Raw genomic sequence first — 15,020 nt, forward strand, 5'->3', positions numbered from 1 at the left:
TAAAGTAGCAAAGCTTTACAGAATCAGTAAGAAGATTAAGCTGCAATAGAAGAGGAAAAAAATGCAATTACCAGGTTAGCCAATTAATCTCAAAAGACAGAGCTGTAATAACAGTAGTCTAGTTGTTTTACAGCCATAAAATAAAGATGGGGAAGAATGTACCATTTATGGTGTTAGGAGCTTAATTAGCTTGCCAGCAAGAAGTATTCAGACTCAAAGATTTTTCTAAATGATTTAAAGATTCTCAAAGAAGGTGAGTGCACCTGTCAGGGTTTTTTTTTTTTTTTCTTTTTTAAGAGCAGTATTACTGCCTTTACTTCCTCCTCTTCTTTTAGTTTTAACGTTAGTAATTTAAGTTGTAATTGTTTTTTTGTTTGTTTGTTTTTATTCTCTGAAAAGGAAACAGCTGTAAAATTGAACACTGCTACATAAAGAGCACTTTTGTTAAGTGGTTCAAGATAGGTGGGACTTTTCCCCATGGCCAATGCCTCCTGCAGTCCTAAAGCTCTCCTCCTGCACCGCAAGTCGTAGTAGTTCATATTAACCTTAAACTCTGGTTTTAGGAGGAAGCAAAGGAAGTAGCTCTGCAACCAACTTCGTGCCACCATGTTTTGTAAACTTTGTGAATGTGCTTCATGCAAGTCCTTTATTTCCTATATCTATTTGCAAACTTGAACAAATCACATCTCGTTTTCCTCTTCTGTAAGGAGAATGCCAACCGAAATCAGTGGAGCCTTTCCATTAACTGCAGTGGGGGTTCAGTCAAGCCCTAAAATGGGGTTAATAGTGCTTGCCCACCTTTATCAAAGCACATTGTGATCTGTGGATTGAAAAGCACAGTATGTTAGTATTTTAATGTATTGCATATTTCTCACATCCCGGTCTCTTGTTACATTGTCCATCTAGTCAAGAATGGGTTGGGCATATAGCTTTGTGGACAGCCCACTGGTATTGCTGCTGGGTAAACCATAGAATGTCACTACAATATAATGTCCTGTTTTTCTCTCCCCATGTTGATTGTGCTAATTTGGTAGCACTTCCATCCCCTGCTTGCCCAGGGAGGAAGAGGCTGCACCAAAGGGATATTTTAAATATATTTTTATATTTTTAAGGGTCATAGGCTCATAAGCTAAATATGAGTCAACAGTGTAATACTGTTGCAAAAAAAGCAAACATTCTGGCATGTATTAGGAGGAGTATTGTAAGCAAGACACGAGAAGTAATTCTTCCATTCTACTCCATACTGATAAGGCCTCAACTGCAGAACTGTGTCCATTTTTGGGTGCAACATTTCAGGAAAGCTGTGGACAAATTGGAGTAAGTCCAGAGAAGAGCAACAAAAATGAGTAAAGATCTAGAAAACATGACCTATGAGGGAATATTGGAAAAAAATGGGTTTGTTTAATGTGGAGAAGAGAGTCTGAGGGGGGACATAACAGTTTTCAAGTATATAAAAAGTCGTTACAAGGAGGAGGTAGAAAAATTGTTCTCCTTAACCACTAAGAATAGGACAAGAAGCAATGGGCTTAAATTGCAGCAAGGGAGGTTTAGGTTGGACATTAGGAAAAACTTCCTAACTGTCAGGGTAGTTAAGCACTGGAATAAATTGTCTAGGGAGGTTGTGGAATCTCTGTCATTGGAGGTTTTTAAGAGGGGGTTAGACAAATACCGGTCAGGGATGGTCTAGATCAGTGGTTCCCAAACTTGTTCTGCCGCTTGTGCAGGGAAAGCCCGTGGCGGGCCGGGCCGGTTTGTTTACCTGCCGCGTCCGCGGGTTCGGCCGATTGCGGCTCCCAGTGGCCGCGGTTCGCTGCTCCAGGCCAATGGGAGCTGCTGGAAGCGGCGGCCAGTATGTCCCTTGGCCCGTGCCGCTTCCAGCAGCTCCCATTGGCCTGGAGCAGCGAACCGCGGCCACTGGGAGCCGCAATCGGCCGAACCCGCGGACGCGGCAGGTAAACAAACCGTCCCGGCCCACCACGGGCTTTCCCTGCACAAGCGGCGGAACAAGTTTGGGAGCCATTGGTCTAGATAATACTTAGTCCTGCCATGAGTGCAGCGGAATGAACTAGAAGACCTCTTCAGGTCCCTTCCAGTACTATAATTCTGTGAAGATGGTGATTAACTTTTATAAACTATGGCAAATGTCATGGGGTTCTTTTCCTGTGTCTGATTGTGAAAACCCAGCATAATTAGTGAAAGTATACTGGCCTTTATTTTTATAACATTTTTTAAATATTTTTCTTTCTCTTGCCATTTCATGTAATATTAACTTTGTCCCAAAAGAAAAAAAGATCTTAAATTCATGGATGGCAACTGATGAGCATGCCCTGCAGATATTAATACATTTTTGAGTGTTTATAAACAAAGGGCTCATGAGGAGACTGTCTCCACAACATAATCAGGTTTCTGTATCTTTATGGAATTATCAGATTTTGTTTAAATGAATATTCACATTATATAGTTATAATTACCACTGAGGTGGTTGTATAAAGTGCAGCATTTGTATCCTTTTATTTTATTTAAAGTGAATTTTGTAATATGGTATTACATCACTGTGGGTTTGGCTCTGGTCGCTACAGTTTCAAGCTTAGAGTGAAAGTCACCTGTGCTACTTGCTTCAGATTTAGAGTATCTAGGAACACACACAGACCAAGGGTAGTGACCACACATACATTCACAAGTACAAGATCTAGTCTGTTTTACAAGTTTTATTAAAGTTATCATTACCCAAGTTACAAATATGGTTATACTCACATCCTTAATAGTGTTAGGGTTTCTCATGGATTGATCATCAGTAGATGGATGGTTCCTGCTGGAGTTTCCCATAGGGAGCTCAATTTTCCTGCTCTGGGCAGCCCCTTTTTATAATGTGATTTTTGTCTATACCTTATTAGCATTTACACATATCATGCTGGTTAGGGCATGTGTTAGAAAAATGAGATTACTGGGCATCTTGTAAGCTAAACATTACTTTACTGTTAATTTTTCGCAATATCACCCATTGGTATATCTTTTCCCGTAATCTTGTGGCATAGAGTCATTCTGTGGTCACTTACTTATGTCAAGCATTTCTTATCTCCAAGGCCTAAAATAGCTAAGCTAAAATCTTGCAGGCCTCAGCCTACAGACCTTGTGTTTCAGCCCTACTTACTTAGATACCTAATATATAATTATCCCTTCTAACTACTGATCAATCTTATACTTCTATAATCCTACAATTTAACTCTATTTAGCATACAATGATTATATATGACATAACATGTTAGTTAATCATAACCACACAGTAAATGAACAATAAACTAAAATCATTGGCTACATATTTGACAGAAGAGGTTAACACTGATAGAGAATGCTTGCAGTTTCTCAAACTGCTGACTCTTGATTTGTGAGCTACCTCTTAGTTCAGACTTCCAAGAACATGGTTAACTACCCCTTTAAAATAGCCTGAAAATCAGTTTATTGTGGGGGGCACAACTGTTGGCATTAAGAGCATAAAAATTCCTCTGCTCTTGGATTCCTTGATACAGTTCTGTCTCTCAAAGCTTTTAGGGTACCAACCCTTACAAGGGCTGAATCTATTACCTCCTCTCTCATAATTATGTATTAGGAACTAAGTGCCTGCAACTAATATCTTTAGTGTAAAATTAGCCTTCTAATGCCTGAGATAATGTGTGATTGTATTATATAGGACGCATAACTTGCTACATCCAGATGTTTAAAAATTAGGAGTATTATTTCTTCTTATTAGTTCTCACAAAATTGTCTCAGGCAAAAGTGAGTCCTTACACTTCCTGTGGGATTTTTTATTGTTAATCTATTGCCCTTAGTTACTCCTCTAGATTCCATTCTTCCCAGATATCTATTTAGATGAGCTATTTAAGATGCTATATGGATTTGGCTATGGGAGAGGTGTTTTTAAGAGCCCTGTGACCATGCCTTTCATCCTTCATTCCTGGTTGGTCATGATGCTGTTGCAGATTTTTACATTAGGTTCAGGCCAATGCGATCAAACCATCAACAAGTCCAAAACAAGAATGCATATGCTTTGCAGCCTACTTTAATTTTACCAACTGTTTCTCTGTATCTTAACAGTGTAATTTGCCATACGCTAGCGAACCATTGAGCAGCTGTTCTATACCATAACCAAAAAGACCTGTACATTTATTTATACTAGAATTATTCTAAAATTCTGGAGTTTCTAATTTAGATGAAAAGCTATTTCCAGAGATGTGTTCTTCTTGTTCTGTCTTTTTCACCTATAAGACTTTCACCCTCAGAATATAATATGGGGGAGACTATGTAAATAAGAACATAAGAATGGCTATACTGGATGAGACCCGATGGTCCATCTAGCTCAGTATACTGTCTTCCAACAGTGGCCAGTGCGAGATGCTTCAGAAGGAATTAACAGGACAGTTGTCAAGTGGTCCATCCCATGTTGTCCAGTCCCAGCTTCTGGCAGTCAGAGGTTTAGGGACACCCAGAGCACGGGGTTGCTAATATCCATTGATGAACCTGTCTTCCATGAACTTATCTAATTCTGTTTTGAACTCAGTTATAGTTTTGGCTTTCACAACACCCCCTGGCAATGAGTTCCACAGGTTGACTGTTTATTGTGTAAAAAAATACTTCCTTATGTTTGTTTTAAACCTGCTGCCTGTTAATTTCATTGGGCGATCCCTGGTTTGTGTGTTATGTGAAGGGGTAAATAACACTTCCGCATTCACTTTCTCCACACTATTCATGGTTTTATAGACTTTTATTGTATTCCTCTCCATGCCCCTCCCCTCCGTCATCCATTTTCTAAGATGAACAGTCCCAGTCTTTTTAATCTCTCCTCATATGGGAACTCTTCTATACCCCTGGTCATTTTTGTTGCCCTTCTCTGTACTTTTTCCAATTCTTAATATATCTTTTTTGAGATGGGGTGACCAGAACTGCACGCACTATTCAAGGTGTGGGTGTACCAGGGATTTGACGTCTCCTACTCAAAGAATATTTCCAACACACCTCTGAACAACATACTAACCCACAGAATCCTTCCTACCAGAACTACAAAAAGAAGGATTCTGCATGGACTCCTCCTGAAGGTCGAAACAACAGACTGGACTTCTACATAGATTGCTTCCGTCATCGTGCACGGGCTGAAATTGTGGAAAAGCAGCATCACTTGCCCCATAACCTCAGCCTTGCTGAACACAACGCCATCAACAGCCTCAAGAACAACTCTGACATCATAATCAAAAAGGCTGACAAAGGAGGTGCTGTCGTCATCATGAATAAGTTGAATATGAACAAGAGACTACCAGGCAGCTCTCTATCTCCACATTCTACAGGCCATTATCCTCTGATCCCATTGAGGATTACCAAAGGAAACTACACCATCTGCTCAAGAAACTCCCTGAAAAAGCACAGGAACAGATCTGTACAGACACATGCCTAGAACCCCGACCACGGGTATTCTATTTGCTACCCAAGATCCATAAACCTGGAAATCCTGGACGCCCCATCATCTCAGGCATTGGCACCCTAACAGCAGGATTGTCTGGCTATGTGGACTCTCTCCTCAGGCCCTACGCTACCAGCACTCCCAGCTATTTTTGAGACACCACTGACTTCCTGAGGAAACTACAATCCATCGGTGATCTTCCAGAAAACACCATCCTGGCCACTATGGATGTAGAAACCCTCTACACCAACATTCCACACAAAGATGGACTACAAGCTATCAGGAACAGTATCCCTGATAATGTCACGGCAAACCTGGTGGCTGAACTTTGTGACTTTGTCTTCACCCCCAACTATTTCACATTTGGGGATAATATATACCTTCAAATCAGCAGCACTGCTATCGCTACCCACATGACCCCACAGTATGCCAACATCTTTATGGCTGACTTAGAACAACGCTTCCTTAGCTCTCGTCCCCTAATGCCCCTACTCTGCTTGCGTTACATTGATGACATCTTCATCATCTGGACCCATGGAAAAGAAGCCCTTGAGGAATTCCACCTTGATTTCAACGATTTCCATCCCACCATCAACCTCAGCCTGGACCAATCCACACAAGCGGTCCATTTTCTGGATGCTACTGTGCTAATAAGCGATGGTCACATAAACACCACCCTATATTGGAAACCTACTGACCATTATACTTACCTACATGCTTCCAGCTTCCATTCAGGATACACCACACGATCCATTGTCCACAGCCAAGCTCTAAGATGCAACCGCATTTGCTCCAAACCCTCAGACAGAGACAAACACCTACAAGATCTCTATCAAGCATTCTTAAAACTACAATACCCACCTGCTGAAGTGAAAAAACAGATTAACAGAGCCAGAAGAATACCCAGAAGTCACCTACTACAGGACAGGCCCAACAAAGAAAATAACAGAACGCCACTAGCCGTCACATTCAGCCCCCAACTAAAACCTCTCCAGCACATCATCAAAGATCTAAAACCTATCCTGGAAGACAATCCCTCACTCTCACAGATCTTGGGAGACAGACCAGTCCTCGCTTACAGACAGTCCCCCAAACTGAAGCAAATACTCACCAGCAACCACACAACAAAAACACTAACCCAGGAACCTGTCCTTGCAACAAAGCCCGATGCCAACTCTGTCCACATATCTATTCAAGTGACACCATCATAGGACCTAATCACATCAGCCGTCCCATCAGGGGCTCTTTCACCTGCATATCTACCAATGTGATATATGCCATCATGTGCCAGCAATGCCCCTCTGCCATGTACATTGGCCAAACTGGACAGTCTCTACGCAAAAGAATAAATTGACACAAATCTGACATCAGAATCATGACATTCAAAAAAAGTAGGAGAACACTTCAACCTCTCTGGTCACTCAGTAACAGACTTAAAGGTGGTAATTTTGCAACAGAAAAGCTTCAAAAACAGACTCCAATGAGAAACTGCTGAACTAGAATTAATTTGCGAACTAGATACCATTAACTTGGGCTTGAATAGAGACTGGGAGTGGCTGGGTCATTACACAAATTGGATCTATTTCCCCATGTTAAGTATCTGGAATGGGCCATCTTGATTATCACTACAAACATTTTTTTTTCTCCAGCTGATAATAGCTCATCTTTCTTAATTAGCCTCTTAGAGTTGGTGTGGCATCTTCCACCTTTTCATGTTCTCTGAATGTGTGTCTGTGTATATAATCTTCTTACCATATGTTCCATTCTATGCATCTGATGAAGTGGGCTGTAGCCCACGAAAGCTTATGCTCAAATACATTTGTTAGTCTCTAAGGTGCTACAAGTACTCCTGTTCTTTTAGTGGCATTAGGATATTTTCTGTCTTTTTATCTATCCTTTTCCTAAAGTGGTTCCTAAGGTGATTTCATCTTATTTATGAAGATGCTTTTATGTCTGTACAATGTTAAAGTAAATAATTCCAAGACCTACACACTGAATCTAAGCCCACACAGGGAATGTTCTTGCAGGACATAAAACACCTATGGCCTAAGTAGTCTCATAACTTATAAGTACTTCAAATTCATTGTAGTGGTTGTATGACCTCCCCCTGCAGCTTTTGGCAACTTTGTATTCCGTTAAGAGGTAATGTTTTTTTTTTAAGTAGCCAAACATGTTTGAAGAAATAGGCCTAACTCAAGATCTCCCTAATGTCATAAGCAGGTAGTGTATGCATGGTATGTGTATTATTGAAGGTATGGGTAGCAGCTGTTATCACTGAAGTTGAGCTCCAAATTCCATTCCTATCCCCATGTTTCAGTTGCTCATAACTTTATCCAATAAATTCCTTTTTGATGTGAAGTTTTTTCCATGCTTGGATTCTCAGCCCAATGGAGAAAAATCAGGTCAGCCAATTTTGAGTTATTCAAGTACAAAAAGACTTTTTTCCAAATTTTCTGATTAAAAGTTTTTGCATACTGAAAACTTCTTTAAATATCTGAAACTACAACATGCAAAGTTCTCGTCTTGTAGGTTTCACTGAGACTTCAAAAAAGCTGTTATTTCAGTGGTTTTAAAGTTACGAGCATGTAAATTGACCAATCTTGCTTATTTGCAGTGGAGTTTTTCTTTGAGTTTTGCAGTGCATTAAGGAAAAATGCTAATGATGCCCAGTAGTCCTTTAGTTTACTGGCACAGTTAAACTGGAAGCTAGGTCCATCGAGTTTAGAAGCTCTGATGAGGCTGATAGAATGTAAAATTCCCAAATAATTCCATATCTCACTTCTACCTTTTTTTTTTTAATAAGGTGGAGGGGGGGGGAGAATAGAGATTAAATGCAAAAACAGAAAAAAGAAAAAAAAAAAAAGCATTAATGCAACATTGTTTGAAAAATCGGACACTTAAGTGAGGAAAGTCCTAAGATTTGTGTTTCTCCCCCATGAATTTGATTTTTTTGCTATTCCTATGTTCTCTCTTAATGTAATTTTTAATGTAATTATTACTATACAGTATAAAATGTATAGGATATGCAATGTGGCCAAGTTAACACTGCAGGAACAAACTTAATTTTTGGAATTTTATGACTTTTGAAGATCTTGATTTTTGCAGTGCTGGGACTGAGGAATCTTAGAACTGTAGGGCTGGAAGGGATCTTGAGAAGTCATCAAGTCCAGCCCCTTGCGCTGTGGCAGGGCCAACTAAACCTAGATCATCCCTGACAGTTGTTTATCCTTACGGTTGTTAAAAACTTGCAATGATGAAGATTATACAACCTCACCTGGAACTCTATTCCAGAGTTTAACTACCCTTTTTTATATTTAGAAAATTTAGCATATTTTATATTTTTCCTAATATCTAACCTAAATCTCCCTTGAAGACTGTGACCAGGTCTCAGTCTTCTTTTCTCAAGACTAAAAATGCCCAGTTTTTTTTTAACCTTTTTTGATAGGTCAGGGTTTCTAAATCTTTTATCATTTTGATAAATGGACTCTTCCTAATTTGTCCACTTCTTTCCTAACGGGTGGTGCCCAGAACTGGACACAGTACTGCAGTGACGAGTGGAGTGGGACAGTTGCCTCCTGTGTCTTACATACAACACCCCTGATAATCATTAATGCTAACTTTACTACCCGTTATGAATTTTTCTCTTTGCTATCTGTCTCAGAAATCACTACATAAAGGAGAATTTAGAAATATGAATGTGTAGTTCCACCTTCTGCATGAGAAGTATGCTTATTGTACATTATTATATCAAGCCTGTCCCATATTTTTGTTGCCTACTGTGCAAGAGATTGCTTGCACATACACACAGAGAATTCTCAAAGTATAGTATTAATGTTAGAATAACATTTAGCATTCCCCAAAACTTTTTCACCATATTAAACTTAAATACAATCTTGAAATAATCAAGTTCATTTTAACAATAAACATACTCATAATTGAGACGTTCTATTTAAATATAGATGCTATAACAAATCAAATAAAGCCACAGAGAACTTCTATCTCTTGCGTCCTTTTAATTTCCTTTGCAATACTTTCCTCCCACCCCTTCCTCGTAACAGGTGTATTTAATCTAATATTTTAAAACTTTTCTCTCAGAAAAGTAGTGCTTTCCTGTAATGTGCATTTCAATGTAAAATGTCATATGGTGGTGTTGGAAGGTAGATGTTGGAAAGGGTAACATTTCATAATTATGAGCTAAGTGACCATTGCCAAAACTAGTCAACTCATAATGAATCATAGAAACCATAATATTATTCACATTAGTTCCTTCCTATTTCCATTTCTATTCATTCAATATTAAGTACAGACGAGTAGTGGAATAAAATAGTTGTGTATAATATCCCCTTGTACTAATGTCATTTTTGTTCTGACTATATTATGTGTTAACTGTTTCCAAATAAATGTCTGTCTTTGTGTGTTTTAAATACTGTCATAATTTTTCTTACAATAAGTTAATGTATTGCATGATCGTGGACAATCATGTCCATAAAATGAGGAGAGGAGTGCCAGATCATCACACGGCGAAGGTTGGAAATGCGCTATCAGAGTTTATGCTTTTTCTTTAAAACTTTTGTTATATTAAGTGTTACCTTAATCTCTAAAGAACATAAGATATTCAATACGTTAGGTTGCAAACAAAATGCCTTGGGAAAAGAAGGCACCTTACCTAGCAAGACTTTTTGTTTGTTTTCCTAAAGCCAGTCAGAGTTATAGGCTGAACCAGCTCAGTCTTAACTTAGTCCCCTCTTATGAATGTATGACAATAGTTTTTTATGACAAACTCCCCCCACACACACCTCCTCGCACAGGTCCCTTTACTCATTCGTTGTGCATTTCAGATAGAAAATGAAGCAGGATTCTTTAGTGTATGGGCCTTCGGTCCGCAGCACCTCAGCCTTAGTGATTGTTGTAGCATGATGTGTAGCAAATGAGAGGAGTCTGCAGGAAGAGGAAGAATAGCTTTGTGATCAGAGCACTGGACTGAGATGTAGGAAATATGGGCTCTGCCACAGATTTTTCTATCTGGAAATATAGTAGTTCCAGGTTTGAAAATGGGGGATAACAACAGTAAGGATAGAAAAAATTCTGAACCAGCTGTTTCATTCGCTGAGCACCATTCTTCTGCAGCACTGAACAAGGCAGGAATCCTGCGGAAAACAGTGCATGATGATATAATATGACTATTGTGCATACAGTCAAGAGGACAGAGATGAAGGTGATCGGGCACCTTAACCTTTGTCAATTCCTGACTTTTTAGTGCTTCTCTTCACAACTTTAATGCAGTTGTTTGTATATTAGTATACACACACGTATATGTAAATACAGCCTGCTTTAACAATGTACCAAATACATCCACAACTTCCCTTTCAAACTTATGAATTGTCTTCAGTCCAAACAGTTGCTTTTGAACTGTGACATGACAGAGCTGTAATAACCAAATCTGAAATGTTAAAGTTATGTTCCTCTGCTGTAACTTGTAACTTGGTGGAGATGAGGACATTCTCTTTATACCTTATCAGTACTTTCTCTAAAAGCTTCATTTCTGTATACCCATATATCTTACACTGAATATGTGTGTGTAATTTGCTAGAGGCTTTTACTTCATTCTCCTGTTTGTACAGAAACATACACATCTGCAAGGGTCACTAATAGTGGAGTCTAGGCGTCATGGGCAGTTGGGAATGAATATAGGTCTTCAAGAAAGCATCCTTTCCCCCCCCAACCTCTAAATCCTCCGCTCTTCCATATGCATGCCCTGCATTACAGATTGCTTCTGCTGGAGGGGGTAGACTAAATTCTGAGTTTTTTAATGCTGGTCTTGGATAATTAATGTTGCTGTAGAACAAAATTAGGTCACATATCCACATAAATGTTCTGATTAAGTATACTGTAGAGTAGAGGGGTATGGGCAAGGTAACACTTCCATCATAAACCTATGTTTTCAGCCAGAACTTCTGGATAATTCCTTATGGGCTAGGACTCCTGGACAAGTACACTGTAATTTATGATTAAAACTAATCTCTCTCTCTCTCTCTCTCTCTCAGTAGATATTTGAAAAAAAGGCACTACTACTAATAAAAGTTAGTGGAATGTCACAACTTAACAAGCATAACTACTTTTGGATCCAAAAATCCCCTGTTCGAGTTCCATCTGAATGTGTCATCCCCCCCATCCCTGGTGAACTAAGCAAAGGACAGTCACTCATTTAACACTTTGGTTACTTTGCTAAATTCTGAAGTTTCCGTGATATTAAAATTTGCTTTATTCTTGCCATGATTCACTTAAGCAACTAACTACTGTAGTCCACGGCCCAGATTTTCAAGAGTTTTTATTTTTAGATACCTCACCTTTTTTGGATACCCAAATTCCTTAAAACATTTACACCCAACTTTGAATGTATCTCAAGTTGAGTACACCAAAAGTGAGGCACCCGAAATCACTAGTTGCTTTTGATAAATCGTGACATAGGTCTTTAATATTGGGTATAGGCCTTCTTGTTATAAGTGACTTGTAGAAAAGCTATACTGTCATGAGGGTTGCTGCAGAAATATTGTGCTCCAGATGACTGAAGGCTTTTTTTTTCCCCTTAAAAGCCCTAAGAAATGCCAATCTAACACTCAAAATGGGCAAGGAGAAAAGGCATCCGGCATCTTTTGAGCTGAATATCTTGATTTTTGTGGATTTAAATCCAAACATTAATGTTAAGGCAATACCATTTTCTTCATGTGAATTGCTTTATGCATGTCTACCTTTTACAAATTATGGTTTAGCTAGGGTTACTGATAATCACTGAGTGCTAGCTATATAGGTAAAAGATACATTAGCATGCTCAATGATAACTTCAAGGTTTTGTCCCTCCTTTTATCATCCTCTGTATGTAAGTGGGATTCCTTTATGCCTACGTCGTTCCATATGCCATTATTACTATTGAATTGCTATCTTCAATAGTAATCAAACCAGGCTGCTTTGATTATACATAACTTCACAGTGAACTAGTACTTCAAAATGTGAGTTTTTGAAAAGGCTTTTGTTACAAGTTAAAAGTAACCAAGCAAAGTCGCGCGCAGTAATATGACCTATTTAACTGTTGAGCACTCCAGATCCACACTTAACAAATACATCTTGTCTCCATGGTACATAGTCACAATATCCTAGCCTTCTACATCTCAACTCGCAGGCAGTTTTAACTGGGTCTTAAGAACATTAATCATAAAAAGATTTAAAAACTAGCCAGTAACTTTGTATAGTGAGATGTATGGGTAAAATCAAAACTGAGAGCTGAATCAAGAGAGCTTTTTAACTCTGAGAATTTACTGTGTATAAAGCACTGTAATATGTGATTTTTGTCTTGTTTTTTGCAGATTTAGAAATGGCAATTGCATATTGGAATTTAGTCTTATCGGGAAGGTTTAAATTTTTAGATCTTTGGAATAAATTTTTGTTGGTAAGTATATTTTTCTGTTCCTGTATGTGTTAATGCACGAAACTAAGGCGAATCCCACAGCTTGTAAGATTGTGTTCCCACTGTGCGCGCACACCAAAAAAAAAAAAGACGAGTACAGTGAAAGACAGCAGTTTCTTTTTCAGCATCTTTGCTTTACGAGAACTGATGTGGAACATTAATGGGCGCTAAATGAATCCTCTCTATAATTTCTCTCACTGGGGAAAGGGAAATGATACCTAGAGGCAGTTTCATAAGGTATGCCTGTCTAGCAGCACCCCCACTCACCCCCCACCCCCCCGCTAGCTAGCATGATGCTGCAAACACACTCTCTCAGTTTCCACTTACCAGGGTTTTCTGTCTCCCAGAAGTTCATGTGGCTCAGAGCTCCTCTTCATAACAACTTCTGAGCTCCCTTTACATCTCTTTGCTCTGGGATAGAGTGTTAACTCCCAGAGTGTTTCTTATGACTCCCTCTCACAGTCCAGTCTCAGCCTCTCTGGGCTACCTTTCCCTCTTCTATGCTCTGGGATAGAGATCTGCCCCTTCTTCCCTGGAGTCCTTCCAGAACTTACTTCAGGGTCTTAGGCCTGGTCCCCACTAACCCCCCACTTCGGACTAAGGTACGCAAATTCAGCTACGTTAATAACGTAGCTGAATTCGAAGTACCTTAGTCCGAACTTACCGCGGGTCCAGACGCGGCAGGGAGGCTCCCCCGTCGATGCCGCGTACTCCTCTCGCCGAGCTGGAGTACCGGCGTCGACAGCGAGCACTTCCGGGATCGATCCAGGATCGATTTATCGCGTCTAAACCAGACGCGATAAATCGATCCCAGAACATCGATCGCCTGCCGCCGGACCCTCCGGTAAGTGTAGACGTACCCTTACACAGGAGACCAACTTGCTTCCTGTAGTTCTTCCTTCACACTGAGTTCTCTCTGCCCTTTTATGAGGCCCTGATATTTATCAGTCTGTCAAATGACTCCAATTAGTTAAGCCAGCTTACGCTGGGAGGCAGCTAATTATGGCAAAGGGGTGGGGGGAGCTGATTGAACAGGTCTGGCTAGACCCAGGCCTCTTGGCCCTTAAGGAGCAGGACTCCCTAGTCTAGGAACCATTTGACCCTGTACTCTCTCTTTGTGAAGGCTGAAGATACAATCTGACTTCCTAAATTGTAGATTGAGGCCACATCCTGTCTATCCTCAGGCACATAGTTCTTATCACAAGTGTGTTTTGTACCAAGCTAAAATGATCCATCTTTGTGATATTTATGCATACAATATCCTATTTTTAAATTTCAGTATTGTGGCTGACTTGAGAGGTTGGGAGTCATTATTTTAAAGTAAAAAATGGAGTGGATTTTTTCTGTTTGAGTGATTAGGTTGGCTCCTTTTGTAGAGAGCAATCATTAACTAAATGTGACAGTTACGGTATTTAAAAATATAAGTCTAGTATCAGTACACTTCTGTAGGTGGTGGAATAAAAGTCGTACAAATTAGGCTTTAGAAACAAAGCCCAAAATATTGTCATTAAGCATCTGACTTATCATCTACTTTACTTCATTTACATGAAATTTCCATATACTTAGCATGGAAAATGTTTATATTGAAAACATACGATTCTTGCAAACTTGACATCATCAAATTAGGCCTGAATAAAGACGAGGAGTGGCTGGGTCACTACAAAAAATAATTTTCCCTCTGTTGATCCTTGAACCTTCCTGTCAACTGTTGGGAATGGGCCACATCAACCCTAATTGAATTGGCCTCATTAGCACGGACCCCCCCACTTGGTAAGGCAACTCTCATCTTTTCATGTGCTGTATATTTATACCTGCCTACTGTATTTCTCTCCATGCATCTGATGAATGGGTTGTAGCTCACGAAAGCTTATGCCCAAATACATTTGTTAGTCTCTAAGGTGCCACAAGGACTCCTCCTTGTTTTTTCTTTGAGTAATTGTCCCTATGGGTGCTCCACTATAGGTGTGTCTGCATCCCTGCGCTGCTGATCGGAGAACTTTTGGTAGTAGTCCTGCCCGTGCATGCGTTGTGGCTAGTGGGGAACAATGCTAGCCATGCGCAGGCAATCCGTCCTCAGTTCCTTCTCAACTGCCCCTGGCTAGAGACAGA

At 39.8% G+C, this 15,020-nt stretch overlaps 1 protein-coding gene across 3 annotated transcripts in view; it reads left to right on the forward strand.

Annotated features, from left to right (window-relative positions):
• DCUN1D2 (defective in cullin neddylation 1 domain containing 2) overlaps positions 1-15,020 on the forward strand; it is a 66,392-nt gene that overhangs the window by 32,742 nt on the left and 18,630 nt on the right. For all 3 annotated transcript variants that reach the window (XM_065580996.1, XM_065580994.1, XM_065580995.1), the window contains one exon: positions 12,811-12,893. In XM_065580996.1, coding sequence (XP_065437068.1) covers positions 12,811-12,893 — 83 coding nt within the window. The remainder of the gene's footprint in view (positions 1-12,810; positions 12,894-15,020) is intronic.

This window comes from Chrysemys picta, chromosome 1 (genome assembly GCF_011386835.1).
Source record: "Chrysemys picta bellii isolate R12L10 chromosome 1, ASM1138683v2, whole genome shotgun sequence".
NCBI classification, from domain to species: domain Eukaryota; kingdom Metazoa; phylum Chordata; order Testudines; family Emydidae; genus Chrysemys; species Chrysemys picta.